General features: G+C 43.2%; 1 protein-coding gene across 2 annotated transcripts in view; it reads left to right on the forward strand.

Moving 5' to 3' along the window:
* Positions 1–16,706, forward strand: part of CDK6 (cyclin dependent kinase 6) — a 170,562-nt gene that overhangs the window by 88,473 nt on the left and 65,383 nt on the right. For both annotated transcript variants that reach the window (XM_056519030.1, XM_056519029.1), the window contains exon 4: positions 11,999–12,166. In XM_056519030.1, the coding sequence (XP_056375005.1) occupies positions 11,999–12,166 (168 nt within the window). The remainder of the gene's footprint in view (positions 1–11,998; positions 12,167–16,706) is intronic.

Here is a 16,706-nt window from a genome sequence, read left to right on the forward strand (position 1 = left end):
TTGATTTAAAAAAAAAAAAAAAAAATTCCACTGGAGTACCCCTTTAAGTGTTTTCTATTGGTCATAATCCCTTCATTAGTGGATGATATGAATGGTGGTTCCATTAAGTGTATTGTAAAACAACCTGCTCTTCTACTGAATTAGACCAGGAATACAAATAAGAGACCAATTGAGACTGTAGTTTTAATCTATAGTTTTTCTACTCACTAAATCACAATAATTTTTCTTATATTCTGAATGTCAATAAAAAGTAATAAAAGAGACTTTTTATTCTATTATAGACATATGATACTGGAGGATTTCATGGAATTATTTTAGGGGTTCTTTGTTGTAATTGTAGTAGCCTCCTCGTGTGTCTTGGGAGGAAAATGTATTGTGTTGTCTCGCTATTGAGGACCCATCTTTTCCTGTATTATACGGACCACCCACTAATGGGTGTTAAAGGGGTACTCCGGTGCTTAGACATCTTATCCCCTGTCCAAAGGATAGGGGATAAGATGCCTGACCGCGGTAGTCCCGCCGCTGGGGACCCCCGGGATCTTGCACGCGGCACCCCGTTTGTAATCAGTCCCCGAAGCGTGTTCGTTCCGGGTCTGATTACGGGCGATCACAGGGCGGATTGCGTGTGACGTCACGCCTGCGCCCCCGTGTGACGTCACGCCTGCGCCCCTGTGTTACAGAGCAGCCTGCAGTGATTGGATGAAAAGACCCAGCACAGCACAGCAGACTCAGGAAAGAAGTGAATGCATGGTGAGTGAGGGTGGGCTCAGTGCTTGCCTTGGACACGCCCTTTCTTGATAATTGGATGACAGAATGAGTGAGCAGCAGAACAGAGGGATTTGTGAGCCAAATACAGAAGCTCTAGTGTGGGGGAACACTGCCTACATCAGTGGTCTTCAACCTGTGGACCTCAAGATGTTGCAAAACTACAACTCCCAGCATGCCCGGCCAGCCGTTGGCTGTCCGGGCATGCTGGGAGTTGTAGTTTTGCAACAGCTGGAGGCACCCTGGTTGGGAAACACTGATATAGATTAAAGGAGTACTCCGGTGGAAAACCTTTTTTTTTTATTTTTTAAATCAACTGGTGCCAGAAAGTTAAACAGATTGGTAAATGACTTCTATTAAAAAAAATCTTTACCCTTCCAGTACTTTTTAGCGGCTGTATGCCTCAGAGGAAATTCTTTTCATTTTGACTTTATCTTTTTTGTCTTGTCCACAGTGCTCTCTGCTGACACCTCTGTCTGTGTCAGGAACTGTCCAGAGCAGCAAAGGTTCTATGGGGAATTTTCTCCTGCTCTGGACAGTTCCTGATACGGGCATCAGGCGTCAGCAGAGAGCACTGTGGACAAGGCAAAAAATAAATTCCAAAAAGAAAAGAATTTCCTCTGTAGCGTACAGCTGCTATAAAGTACTGGAAGGGTAAAGATTTTTTTAATATAAGTCATTTACAAATCTGTTTAACTTTCTGGCATCAGTTGATTTACAAAAAAAATAATTAAAATAAATAATGTTTCCCACCGGAGTACCCCTTTAAATAAGTCCGCAGCCCATTGAGGCCGTCCACTCTGTACATTAATATAGATGATGTAATTCAGCCCATTGAGGCCGTCCACGTAATCGCTCTCGTTCTTTCTTCCTCTTAGGATAAGATCGCCAGTATTCTTATCAGCTGCCCGCTTTGGTCATGCTTCCTGATAGTATGATAGCCTCCATTACAAGTTTTTTTAATGTGAGATTTCCGGAATTGGGACGGCAGCCAAGTCTGGTCATTGAAGTATCGCTCGCTGCCCTCAAACTACCCCAGTAAACAATGTATGGCTTTGTATTGAGAGGGTTAAGTTTTCATTGCAACTCAATGAAGGACGATGTTCTGGATTCCAGGGCAGCGTAAGATTACTGCGTGCTCACCAGGGCGAGGGCGCAGCTGTGGGCCCGAAATGGGCATTCATTGCACCCCGTATGGGTCAGAGCCATCTGCTTTATGTGGGATGAGACCCCTCTTCTGGGATATTGATGACATAAATGCTGCTGCAGGATCCTGCATTATTTCTGTGTATTTACTAAGGATTCCTCCAAGTCACTTATAAAACGAGATACCCACGTATATGTGCACGTACAGGTGTGGCCCCATTCTTTAATCGCCCGGAAGTAGTTAAAGGGGTACTCCGGTGGAAATCTTTTTTTTTTTTATCAGCTGGTGACGAGAGAGAAATTCTTGATGAATTTCAATAGTGTAAACAGATCCTTTATAGGGTCCCTAAGTCAATGGGACATTACATTTCGGTGCTTATTTCCATGGTTAAAGGGGTACTCCGGTGGAAAACTTTTTTTTTTTTTTTTTTATCAACTGGTGCGAGAAAGTTAAACAAAATAGAAGAAGGATGTCCAGCGCAAGATAGGTCCAACGTATCGCTTTATTGATTAAAACCCAGGAAACATGGATATGGCAAACACAAGTGACGCGTTTCGGCTCAAGGAATGAGCCTTAGTCATACTAAGGCTCATTCCTTGAGCCTAAACGCGTCACCTGTGTCTGCTATATCCATGTTTCCTGGGTTTTAATCAATAAAGCGATAAAGCGTTGGACCTATCTTGCGCTGGACATCCTTCTTCTATTTTGTACCTGTTTGGCGCTGCCCACGCCAGTCCGTGCGCACGGTGCTTGAGGAAGGGAGCTGGACCTACAGCCACATACGAGAAAGTTAAACAGATTTGTAAATTACCTCTATTAAAAAATCTTAATCCTTCCAGTACTTATTAGCTGCTGAATACTAAGAAGGAAATTCTTTCCTTTTTGGAACACAGAGCTCTCTGCTAACATCATGACCACAGTGCTCTCTGCTGACATCTCTGTCTATTATAAGAACTGTCCAGAGTAGGAGAAAATGCCCGTAGCAAAAATAGGCTGCTCTGGACAGTTCCTAAAAATGGACAGAGATGTCAGCAGAGAGCACTGTGGTCATTATGTCAGCAGAGAACTCTGTGTTCCAAAAAGAAAAGAATTTCCTATGAAGCATTCAGCAGCTAATAATAAGTACTGGAAGGATTAAGATTTTTTAATAGAAGTCATTTACAAATCTGTTTAACTTTCTGGCACCAGTTGATTTAAAAAAAAAAAAAAAGAAATAAAGTTTTCCTCTGGAGTACCCCTTTAAATGGGTGCTGTCAGATATAAAAACTTTTTATATGTTGTACATCTTGGCAAAACAATAGTTTTTCTAATATACTTCTTTAAAAAAATTTTTTAAAAAAATAACATTTTATTAAAGAAAAATCCCACCACTAGGTGTCCCCATACTTCTGATTGACAAGGCTGCAGGAGAAACACAACCTACAGCAACACTGCTGTATCAAAGAGTTTTACCAAACAGGATGTCTGGGCATGCTGGGAGTTGCAGTTTTGCAAAATCTGTAGGCAGAGGGAGGGAGGGGGAGGAGTCATCACATTGCAGGCAAGAGATGGACACGCCCCCTACCTTTGACAAGATGGAAAAGACATTGAGCGGCTGTAATATGTAATTTTTTAGTGAAATATGGGCGATAGAGACTTAAAAATTGTACATGATCATGATGAGGTACTGAGTAACATATAACAGTTTTTTTTTTTTTTTTTTGTGGCATCTGACAGCTACGCTTTAAGTAGTGACTACATTCAGGCAATTTCCTGCACATATTCATGTGTTTATGTGACTTAAGCATAGCAGACCATGCTTTAAAGTCCTGACATGGGCACAGAAATCTTGTACAGCTCTGTACAAAGTTAGTAAACTTTTTTTTTCTTTGTTTTTTTTAACCATATATTAGGTATTGGACAGGGGGAGACATGGGTAGTAATGGTGCGTGCCAATGATCCCAATTTTTGCAGGACTGCCCTGTAAACTACACCTTAAAGGGACAGGGCTTAGGATAGTGGTTCCCAGCCTGTCTCTCTCCAGCTGTTGCAACACTACAACTCCCATTATGAGCTGGAGGGCCATAGGAATACTGATCTAAGGGACCAAAGGATCAGCGGAAGACATGGAAATTTTTGGGTTTCCCCTGCAGTTATTGAGCCCATGATAGCGCCCTCCATGGTGTACAGCTGTTTCTCATATTTTTCATTTTAGTGGCTGGACCTAAGCTTTGCTGTTTCCCAGTAGCACACACACACAAAGTTACTTAAAGGGGTACTCCACTGGCCAGTGTTCCGGCTGCTTTCGTAACATTTAGTCTTGAACGCTGTGCGCACGCTATGGGGGTCAGCCACGCCCCCTCGTGATGTCAGGCCACGCTACCTCAGTGCAAGTCTATGGGAGGGGGCGTGGTTGCCGACCCCCGCTGCACGCGCACAGCGTTCGGAACTAAATGCTCCGAACGCAGCCGGAAAACACTGGCCAGTGGAGCACCCCTTTTATCCCTTATTTGCATGTACAATCACAGCACAACAAGGAAGGGGCTACATTAAGTACTGAGCTGCTGCTGAAGACAAGCCTGCATACTAAAGAGGAGGGAAGAGAAGATACAGGAGGCAGCACTGTGTACAAAAAACAGCAGTGCAGTAAGCTAGACGTTACACTAAGGCCTGAACTGCTCCTGAGATGAGAGGGATGCATTGATTTACCTTGCATGGACAGTGCAGATCCCCTGAGAATAGACACGGCTTGCAGGAAAACAGTCTCTCTCTCCTCCTCATAGCATTGGCCAAGTCCCACCCAACTTCCTGTGTTTTGTTATGCTAGGTCCATACTGGAGACAGAATTCCCCTAACAACAGGCAGTGAATTGCAGATTGCATTGATATAGTTAGTGGCCAAGATTTTGTAGGTACTATCTGCCCTCACTGTGATCTTTATCCCCATTGTCAGGCTCTATTAACCCTGAGGTATAGTATTTTGAGGTATTGGGCAGCACTGTAGGTGTGGTAATGGGTGCAGATGGGGGAGCTGCAGGTGCAGTATTAGTTATAGCAGCAGGATGGCAGTGTAAAAAATGGAGGTTGTGTTACTAGGTAGGGGAGGGTTGCAGAAGTGAGGGGCCACAGATGTCTAAGTATAGTTGACAGTCATCAGGAGACATATTCGTATTTGTCTGGGCTGAATAGAATAGAAAAGGAAAGAGAACATGGGCAATCAGAGAAGTAATGATGTTCTGGGCCAGATTGGGAAGAAAAAGAAAAGTCAACGACTCCGATCAGAAAAGACGACACTGGATGTAACTGCACCATAATCACTTATATGGTCTGTAGTGGTAATGATAGTTATGGTGTGGCAGTATTATTTAGGCTTTATGAGGGACATCATTGAGATAATTGCACTGTAATCACTTATATGGTCTATAGTGGTAATGATAGCAGCTATGCTTCGGCAGTATTATTCAGACATTATGTGGGTACATCAATGGCTATAACTGCACTGACATCACTTATATAATCTGCAAGTTCAGACATCTCCTCTTTGGTCTTATGTGTTTATCAAGTAGGTTTTGGATGCTATTGGGGGTATTCAGAAACTACAAAGGGGTTAAAACAACTTTGCTTCGGAGTAGTTGCTTAACCTTTCCCTCTGTGACTGCGAGGCATTGTTTTATCTCTTTAATCAACAACCAGCTGGCTTGTCAATGAATAGCGCTGTGGGCCCCTGGCCACGTTTCATGTGAGGTCTTGGCTGGGTGGCCAAGCAGGCATCCCGCATGCAGTGTCAGAGCTATTCAGGGTTATTGGCACAGGCCAGCAGTGTCCCCATTAATTTCGGCTTGTCACATGCTGTCATACAAGTTACACCAGAGAGGAAATGACCGTTAAAGAGAAGAAGAAGAAAAAAATAGTTACTTGGGTTCTTCCAAATGTTATCTCTGAGGTTAGATGAGTGGAGACAATTCTCTTCTATCCAGTCACAGCTGCAGGAAAGGGGAGCCAAAGATCCCAGCCCCATGCTGTAACGTACCTTTCCTGCCTGCCCGCAGCTTCGCTTATCAACATCTGTCACATTGAAGTCCCTCAGACTTACCAGTTAGAGAAGTGATATCCCATTTCCTGGAGCTGCAGTTCATTCATTGAAGCCCTGTGATGTGGTTGACCCCAACATCTGAAACGCGCTTGTCATTTTCTTATCTTTAATAGTATTAACTGAAATACATCGTCTATATAACTGTCGGACTGGAGGGGGAGGTCGGCAGTGAAGTCTACTCTACCAGTTATGTAATGCCAGCTTGTGAAGCCATGGGATTTGTCTTTAAAGTTTAATGGGGTTTTCCCGTTGGGACAAAAAATTACTCCTCACTGCTCCTAAAGGATTGCCCCAGTGCAGGAACACTCCTTTGTATAGGGGATAAGCTGGATCCTCTGCAATTTCCTGGACAGTACCCCGGCAGTCCCCAGAAAGGGATCTTGTTGACCCCCCCAGGAAGCGGCAGCCGACACGCCCCCTTCATGTATCTCTGTGGGAGAGCCGGAGATAGCCGAACGCTGTATCTCCGGCTCTCCCATAGAGATATATGGAGGGGGCATTTCAGCCGCCGCTGGGGTCAACACGCCCCGTTTCTGGGGACTACCAGGGTGTCATACAGGAGATCGTGGAAGGGTCCCAGCGGTTGTATAGGGGATCCTTTGTATAGGGAACAAGTGTTCCTGCACTGGAATACTCCTTTAACACCTGGTTCAGTTGTTAGGTGAATCCACAAATCGGTGAATTTGCCACTCATACAGTTATAGTTATAGTTCCAAGGTACACAAGTAGTATAGAGCGAATAGTAGCGGCACTCAGATCTAGTATGAACAGTCCATGTTTCTTTAGTGGGAAAACCATCAAACAACTGGTAATGCATGAAGGGAGCAAACAGAAAGGACAACGACCGTTTCACAGCTCTCTGCTGCTTCGACGGGTCCCTACGGGACCAGTCGAAGCAGCAGAGAGCTGCGAAACGGTCGTTGTCCTTTCTGTCCGCTAGGGACCAGTCGAAGGGACCAGTCGAAGCAGCAGAGAGCTGCGAAACAGTCGTTGTCCTTTCTGTCCGCTCCCTTCATGCATTACCAGTTGTTTGATGGTTTTCCACTAAAGAAACATGGACTGTTCTTACTAGATCTGAGTGCCACTACTATTCGTTCTATGCCACTTGTCTACCTTGGAACTATAACTGTATGAGTGGCAGATTCACCGATTTGTGGATTCACCTAACAACTGAACCAGGTGTTAAAGGATTATTCCAGTGCAGGAACACTTATTCCCTATACAAAGGATCCCCTATACAGCCTCTGGGACCCCCCCGCGATCTTCTGCCCGACACCCTGGTAGTCCCCAGAAATGGGGCATATTGACCCCAGCGGCAGCTGAAACGCCCCCTCCATGTATCTCTATGGGAGAGCCGGAGATACAGCATTTGGCTATCTCCGGCTCTCCCACAGAGACACATCGAGGGGGAGTGTCGGCTGCCGCTTCTTGGTGGGGTCGATACGATCCTTTACTGGGGACTGCAGGGGTACTGTCCAGGAAATTGCAGAGGGTGTTGACTGAAGAACAAGCAAAATGTCCAGCGCAGGTGAGTATGGAACGATGCTTCTTTATTCAGATAAAAACTTCAGGTACATGGAAGACTCGGACAACGGTGACGCGTTTCGGCCTTGATGTCAGGCCTGACATCAAGCCCGAAGCATCGTTCCATACTCACCTGTGCTGGACATTTTGCTTGTTCTTCAGCCTTCAAATTCAGGTGCTGCCCACGCCAGTCCGAAGCGCTACAGGGCTTGGGGGAGTGAGCTGGACATCACTTCACATTACCTATTACCAGTTGTTGGATGGTTTTCCAATAAAGAAATATGGACGTACAAGCTATGAGGGCCGCTACTATTCTGTCTGTACTACTTGGGAAAATTTTATAAAGGCAAACTGGCTTAGGCTTTATTCACATCAGATAAGTAGCCTACATTCAGGGAAATATGTCAAAATACCGGCAGGACAGTATGCCGAAGTATACCGCAGCGTATACATGTCCTGTTCGATGTCTTTGATTAACCCTATATAGTCTACTAGAAGGAGATTTATCATTCTTTTCAAACGTATGGCTTTTATATGACAATTTTTTAAACTTACTTTTGCTTACATGTGACCTATTTATCAAATAGTCGCACGACCTTGATAAATAAATCACATGTAAGCAAAACCCGGGAAACCAACTTACAAAAGCGTTTTTTTAAAGCAGAAAAGTTTTCCCTTATGTTAATAGCCGAAATTCTTTATCTTTACCCTTTATTACCAGTAGCGTTGCTAGAAAGTGACGGGGAGGGGGGGGCGTACCTCTTTGGACAACACCCTAACTGGCACTAAATAGCTGCACTCCAACTATCCCGCAACAACCCATCCACACAACCCATCCACCCAAAAAATATTAAAAACATACTATGCCGCACCATGAATATCCGTACTCTGGAGGATTTTTTGTTTAATTTTGAGCCCGCATTCTGTGACGTTGCGGCCAGAGTTTACGTGAGGAAGGAAGACAGCGCAGCACCAACAGGCACATAAACAATAGTGAAGTCACACAAAAAAAACGGCTCGGTACATTACCCACCCCAAAATGTGCGTGAAGCTGTATTACTATGGATGTTTCTTTTTTTTTTTAAGGAAAAATTTTAGTGGCACATATGGGTTATTTACGTAGTCTGTAAAAATTCTTACACAATTACTTTGTGCCTTATTCTATTTTAACACAACATTAATTTTTAAATTAGGTGGGTACACCAGCATGTACGTGTCCTAAAATTAACAAGGTGTGCAGTGTGTATTTTCAACCTTAAAATTAAGTTATTAGTTATATACGGTAAGTAATTTTTTCTATAATTAACATTAATGCAATAGCTTTGTTTCATGGTGATCATAACAAGAACAGTTGTTAAAGTTGGTGTTAATGTCCTTTTCTGCAGACGTTTGCACTTTCTGTAAGCCAGGTTGGACCTGGAATACATATGGGACTTTTAAATGGAGATGCGACTTTTTTTCTTTATAAATAGCGACTATCGCATTTGATAAATACATGACCCCTGCGGAGTAAAAAAAATAAATTACTACGTGAGCAGATTTCAGAAATTTGTTTTGGAATAAGCAAAAATCGAAAAGTCATGGCTACAGATGAGCGAACTTACAGTAAATTCGATTCGTCACGAACTTCTCGGCTCGGCAGTTGATGACTTTTCCTGCGTAAATTAGTTCAGCCTTCAGGTGCTCCGGTGGGCTGGAAAAGGTGGATACAGCCCTAGGAAAGAGTCTCCTAGGACTGTATCCACCTTTTCCAGCCCACCGGAGCACCGGAAAGCTGAACTAATTTATGCAGGAAAAGCCATCAACTGCCAAGCCGAGAAGTTCGTGATGAATCGAATTTACTGTAAGTTCGCTCATCTCTAGTCATAGCATGTAAGGAAAAGTCGCACGTGCGCAAGTATGTGCAGCTTTTTTACCCCCAAAAAAATCTACTACGGAGCTTAAAGGGGTACTCCCGTGGAAAACCTTTTTTTTTTAGATCAACTGGTGCCAGAAAGTTAAACAGATGTGTAAATTACTTCTATTAAAAAAATCGTAATCCTTCCAGTACTTTTTAGGGGCTGTATACTACAGAGGAAATGTTTATCTTTTTGGATTTCTCTCATGTCACGATCACGGTGCTCTCTGATGACCTCTGCTGTCCATTTTAGGAACTGTCCAGAGCAGGACAAAAATTCCCATAGCAAACATATGCTGCTCTGGACAGTTCCTAAAATGGACAGCAGAGGTCAGCAGAGAGCACTGTGGCCGTGACATAAGAGAAATGGGAGTTCCCCTTTAATTAATCTCCTTCCTAGTCACTTCGCTCGGCCCATTTTCAAGTTTGTACGTTTTTGAGACTCAAAAATCTGTCCTACTATAAAACTCTTTACACTTGGAAATATACCGAACATTTTTACGACTGAAGTAGAGACTGCTTTTTATTTATTTTTATTTATTTGTTGTTTAGACAACAATTATGTTGTTTAGAAATAAGACATGTTGGAATACCTTGTTACAGATTTCTTAGTCCATAGAGGGGTGTAAGAAATGTCTCCATCTCTGAAGGACCTACCCTGTTTGTTCATTACAGATACGACTCATTGATTTCAGTTTGCAGTGATGCTTCATTTCTCCTGCGGTGGCGCTGCAGGGAAATCTAACTCTTGCTGCCAGTTTAGCAGCTGATTCCTGGGGATCCCATCAGACAGACACACTCCGAAAAATTACAGGGGTCCCTTTGTAAAAATGTAACAAGGATAATACATCTCTTGAACCTGTGTCCATGCTGAATAACCAAGTGTCAAGGAGGTGGTGCCATGCTGCTCAAGTTCCACATCCTGGCACGCCTCCTCACTCACCCTTATGTCCCAGCCCCTTCTTAATTGTAAGTCGAGCTCTGTATGTTGGGCAAGGAGGGGCAAGAAGGTGAAGTCAAACAAGAAGGCATGCCAGGCTTGACACTTAAAGGGGTACTCCTCTGCCCCAGCGGTCGGAAGATTTTGTTCCGAACGCTTGGAGCAGGCGGCCGTGATCATGACATCACCGCCACGCCCCTCGTGACATCACGCCATGCCTCCTCAATGCAAGTCTACGGGAGGGGGCCACCACACCCCTCCCATAGACTTGCATTGAGGGGGCGGGGTGTGATGCCGGGTGCTGCACAGAGATTGCGGGCAATCCCCTTGGATAGGGTATAAGATGTCTAGGGGTGGAGTACCCCTTTAAGCAGCTCAGCCCCACCTCCATGACACCTCGCTGATATATTAAAGACACTGCCAGTGTCAGACAGTCTGATACCCTTATAGCTATGCAACTGTATGAGCAGCTTTTATGGCAAATACAGCTGACAAATTCCCATTCAACAATCCCTCTGTGTTAGAAATATCCCATCAGAATGAACTGATCACTGAAAGTTTTGTTGCTTAGACCCTCAGCGATCAGCTCTGCAGTGTCCCCAGAGGAGAAATGAACTATGGAATTAAAGGGGTATTCCAGCAATCCAGCATCTCCCAGCAATCATTGCATCTCTGCTCTGCAAGCTCACTCTCTGAGAGTAGCCCCCACCTTCCTGCTCTGAGCAGCAGAGAGAGGTTCAGTGTCTGATTGACTGAGGCTGCACATACCTCTCAGTTTTCAGCACAAAAGATAGCATGATTTATCAGTGTAGGACAGAAACCAAATGGTCTATGTATCTCAGGAGGGTGGTGGCTGCTTTCAGAGAGGGATTTGGACAGAGACTGAGTGGATGGCTGGATGTTGTCATTCCCTCACTTCATGCATGTAAGTGACAAGCAAAGAGGGGAAACTGCACTATAGACTTGCATTGAGGGGGTGGGGCGTGATGTCATGAGGGGGCGGGGCTATGACGTCACGAGCTCCAGCGCTCAGAACAGTTTGTTCCAAACGCTGAGCAGCGGAGTACCCCTTTAAAGGGGTTATCCAGGAAAAAACTTTTTATTATATATATATCAACTGGCTCCAGAAAGTTAAACAGATTTGTAAATTACTTCTATTAAAAAAAATCTTACTCCTTTCAGTACTTATGAGCTGATGAAGTTGAGTTGTTCTTTTCTGTCTAAGTGCTCTCTGATGACACGTGTCTCGGGAACCGCCCAGTTTAGAAGCAAATCCCCATAGCAAACCTCTTCTACTCTGTGCAGTTCCCGAGACAAGCAGAGATGTCAGCAGAGAGCACTGTTGTCATACAGAAAACAACAACTCAACTTCAGCAGCTGATAATTATTGAAAGGATTAAGAATTTTTTTTTTTAAAGATTTTTTTCCTGGAATACCCCTTTAAGTTTTACCATTCTCCATCTCATTATAAAGATTTTTACTTGAAGAAACTATAAAGGGGTGGTCTCTGGAGGACAACCCAAACAGATCTTGAAACTAAACAAGTGGTTCATCCCGGGATCTGCTCTTGGGGCCAATCGTACATTTCCATTGTGTTCTTGTACTTTAGGGTTGAGCTGAATTGTTCTTTCTCTTATTTTGTTCTTTTTCTTAGGATATGATGCATCAGCTCCTTCAAGGATTGGACTTTCTCCATTCGCACAGAGTAGTACATCGAGACCTTAAACCTCAGAACATTCTGGTCACTAGCAATGGACAGATAAAGTTAGCAGACTTTGGCCTTGCGAGGATCTACAGCTTCCAGATGGCCCTCACGTCAGTGGTATGTCTTCTATATTCATGTATGTATATGTATAGGACGCTGTCTCCATGGCAACAAGGTTGGAACAAGAGGATTTCGGCTTTTTAAAACTCTATCGTTACCCTCGTTTGTATTATTCGGTATTTTATTGGATATATGGGCTATCTGTTAATTATTAAAGAAAACACTTTAGAATGATTGAGGCTGAGTATTTTATACATCACTGAACTCCATGGGGACCGGTAATATTAATTATGATTTATAGTAGAGGGAATACCTCTGCTGCCGCAGAACCTCTTTATGAAGGATAAGGGAGCACTTACTGTGCACCAACGATGATCTGTCACATCTAGACGTAGATTATGATATTCTGCCACACTGGACCTGTGCACTGTTCACAGGTTCTGCAGCAGCTGGGGTGTGTGTTACAAGGTTCTGCAGCAGCTGAGATGTGTGTTATAAGGTTCTGCAGCAGCTGGGGTGTGTATTATAAGGTTCTGCAGCAGCTGGGGTGTGTGTTATAAGGTTCTGCAACAGCTGAGGTGTGTATTATAAGGTTTTACAGCAGCTGAGGTGTGTATTATAAGGTTCTGCAGCAGCTGAGGTGTGTATTATAAGGTTCTGCAACAGCTGAGGTGTGTATTATAAGGTTTTACAGCAGCTGAGGTGTGTATTATAAGGTTCTGCAGCAGCTGAGGTGTGTATTATAAGGTTCTGCAGCAGGTGAGGTGTGTATTATAAGGTTCTGCAGCAGCTGAGGTGTGTATTATAAGGTTCTGCAGCAGCTGAGGTGTGTATTATAAGGTTCTGCATCAGGTGAGATGTGTATTATAAGGCTCTGCAGCAGCTGAGGTGTGTATTATAATGTTCTGCAGCAGCTGAGGTGTGTATTATAAGGTTATGCAGCAGCTGAGGTGTGTATTATAAGGTTCTGCAACAGCTGAGGTGTGTGTTTTAAGGTTCTGCAGCAGCTGAGGTGTGTGTTATAAGGTTCTGCAACAGCTGAGGTGTGTATTATAAGGTTCTGCAGCAGCTGAGGTGTGTATTATAAGGTTCTGCAGCAGCTGATGTGTGTATTATAAGGTTCTGCAGCAGCTGAGATGTGTATTATAATGCTCTGCAATAGCTAAGGTGTGTATTATAAGGTTCTGCTGCAGCTTAGATGTGTATTATAAGGTTCTGCAGCAGCTGAGGTGTGTATTATAAGGTTCTGCAGCAGCTGAGATGTGTATTATAAGGTTCTGCAGCAGCTGAGATGTGTATTATCAGGTTCTGCATCATGTTAGATGTGTATTATACGGTTCTACAGCAGCTGATGTGTGTATTATAAGGTTCTGCAGCAGCTGAGATGTGTATTATAAGGTTCGGCAGCAGCTGAGGTGTGTATTATAAGGTTCAGCAGCAGCTGAGATGTGTATTATATGGTTCTGCAGCAGCTGAGGTGTGTATTATAAGGTTCTGCAGCAGATGAGGTGTGTATTATAAGGTTCTGCAGCAGCTGAGATGTGTATTATAAGGTTCTGCAGCAGCTGAGATGTGTATTATACGGTTCTGCAGCAGGTGAGGTGTGTATTATAAGGTTCTGCAGCAGCTGAGGTGTGTATTATAAGGTTCTGCAGCAGGTGAGGTGTGTATTGTAAGGTTCTGCAGCAGCTGAGATGTGTATTATAAGGTTCTGCAGCAGGTGAGGTGTGTATTATAAGGTTCTACAGCAGGTGAGGTGTGTATTATAAGGTTCTGCAGCAGCTGAGATGTGTATTATAAGGTTCTGCAGCAGCTGAGGTGTATATTATAAGGTTCTGCAGCAGCTGAGATGTGTATTATAAGGTTCGGCAGCAGCTGAGATGTGTATTATAAGGTTCTGCAGCAGCTGAGGTGTGTATTATAAGGTTCTGCAGCAGCTGAGGTGTGTATTATAAGGTTCTGCAGCAGATGAGGTGTGTATTATAAGGTTCTGCAGCAGCTGAGGTGTGTATTATAAGGTTCTGCAGCAGCTGAGGTGTGTATTATAAGGTTCTGCAGCAGGTGAGGTGTGTATTATAAGGTTCTGCAGCAGCTGAGATGTGTATTATAAGGTTCTGCAGCAGCTGAGGTGTGTATTATAAGGTTCTGCAGCAGCTGAGATGTGTATTATAAGGTTCTGCAGCAGCTGAGGTGTGTATTATACGGTTCTGCAGCAGCTGAGATGTGTATTATAAGGTTCTGCAGCAGCTGAGATGTGTATTATAAGGTTCTGCATCAGGTGAGGTGTGTATTATAATGCTCTGCAATAGCTAAGGTGTGTATTATAAGGTTCTGCAGCAGCTGAGATGTGTATTATAAGGTTCTGCAGCAGCTGAGATGTGTATTATAAGGTTATGCAGCAGCTGAGGTGTGTATTATAATGCTCTGCAATAGCTAAGGTGTGTATTATAAGGTTCTGCAGCAGCTGAGATGTGTATTATAAGGTTCTGCAGCAGCTGAGATGTGTATTATCAGGTTCTGCATCAGGTGAGATGTGTATTATACGGTTCTGCATTAGGTGAGATGTGTATTATACGGTTCTGCAGCAGGTGAGGTGTGTATTATAAGGTTCTGCAGCAGCTGAGGTGTGTATTATAAGGTTCTACAGCAGGTGAGGTGTGTATTATAAGGTTCTGCAGCAGCTGAGATGTGTATTATAAGTTTCTGCAGCAGCTGAGGTGTGTATTATAAGGTTCGGCAGCTTACATGTGTATTATAAGGTTCTGCAGCAGCTGAGATGTGTATTATAAGGTTCTGCAGCAGCTGAGGTGTGTATTATAAGGTTCTGCAGCAGCTGAGGTGTATATTATAAGGTTCTGCAGCAGCTGAGATGTGTATTATAAGGTTCTGCAGCAGCTGAGATGTGTATTATAAGGTTCTGCAGCAGCTGAGATGTGTATTATAAGGTTCTGCAGCAGCTGAGGTGTGTATTATAAGGTTCTGCAGCAGCTGAGGTGTGTATTATAAGGTTCTGCAGCAGCTGAGGTGTGTATTATAAGGTTCTGCATCAGGTGAGGTGTGTATTATAAGGTTCTGCATCAGGTGAGGTGTGTATTATAAGGTTCTGCAGCAGCAAATTAATCCACTTGTGTGAACGAGCCCTTTAAGAGGAGATTGTTTAGGATTTGAAAATTGGGTCTGAATTTTTTCTCTAAACAGCGCCATATCTGTCCATAGGCTGTGTCTGGTATTGCAACTCCCCCATCCCCATAATTTAAAGGGATACTCAGGTGGAAAACATTTTATTTTTAAATCAACTGGTGCCAGAAAGTTAAACAGATTTCTAAATTACTTCTATTTAAAAATCTTTATCCTTCTAGTACTTATCAGCTGCTGTATGCTCCACAGGAAGTTCTTTTCTTTTTGAATTTATTTTCTGTCTGACCACAGTGCTCTCTGATGACACCTCTGTCCATGTCAGGAATGGTCCAGAGTTGGAGAAAATCCCCATAACAAACCTATCCTGCTCTGGACAGTTCCTGACATGGCCAGAGGTGTCAGCAGAGAGCACTGTGGTCAGACAGAAAATAAATTAAAAAAGGAAACAACTTCCAGCTGATAAGTACTGGAAGGATTAAGATTTTTAAATAAAAGTAATTTGCAAATCTGTTTAACTTTCTGGCACCAGTTGATTTAAATTTTTTTTTTCACACCAGAGTACCCCTTTAAATGCATTACCTGGGGCTGCCTATGGATTCCCCACAATAGCAGCTGCTAACTGGAGCCTATCCTTTTCCATTTAGCTAAGTAGGACATATACATTGTTTACAAGGAGCCCGTTTCACTATGGTGGTCTTTTGAATGCCCTCATGTGATCCCACATTTCCCCTGTAGTGTCCGCTATAGGTAAATCAGACAGACAGACAGACGGCCACCAGCCGGTCACAGCGCTAGTTCCTATATTAGAAGTGGGTGTCTGTGATGAGACAATCCTCGTATCCTCGTAATATTGTGTCATGTCTTTACAAAGCAGAATTAAAGGGGTTATCCAGGAAAAAACTTTTTTTTATATATCAACAGGCTCCAGAAAGTTAAACAGATTTGTAAATTATTTCTATCAAAAAATCTTAATCCTTTCAGTACTTATGAGCTTCTGAAGTTAAGGTTGTTCTTTTCTGTCTAAGTGCTCTCTGATTACACATGTCTCGGGAACCGCCCAGTTTAGAAGCAAATCCCCATAGCAAACCTCTTCTAAACTGGGCGGTTCCAGAGACAGGTGTCATCAGAGAGCACTTAGACAGAAAAGAACAACCTTAACTTCAGAAGCTCATAAGTACTGAAAGGATTAAGATTTTTTAATCGAAGTAATTTACAAATCTGTTTAACTTTCTGGAGCCAATTGATATATATAAAAAAAAGTTTTTTTCCTGGAATACCCCTTTGACCCGAACTCTGTCCTGTTACTGTAATTTCTATGTAGCCCAGAATATAATAGTAATTTTTAATACGGTTGCTTCTGGTTAGGACAATAGAATTTTAAGGGGTACTCTGGTGGAAAACTTTTTTTTTTTTTAAATCAACTGATGCCAGAAAGTTAAACAGATTTGTAAATTACTTC

Source organism: Hyla sarda, chromosome 5 (genome assembly GCF_029499605.1).
Source record: "Hyla sarda isolate aHylSar1 chromosome 5, aHylSar1.hap1, whole genome shotgun sequence".
Classification (NCBI taxonomy): Eukaryota; Metazoa; Chordata; class Amphibia; order Anura; family Hylidae; genus Hyla; species Hyla sarda.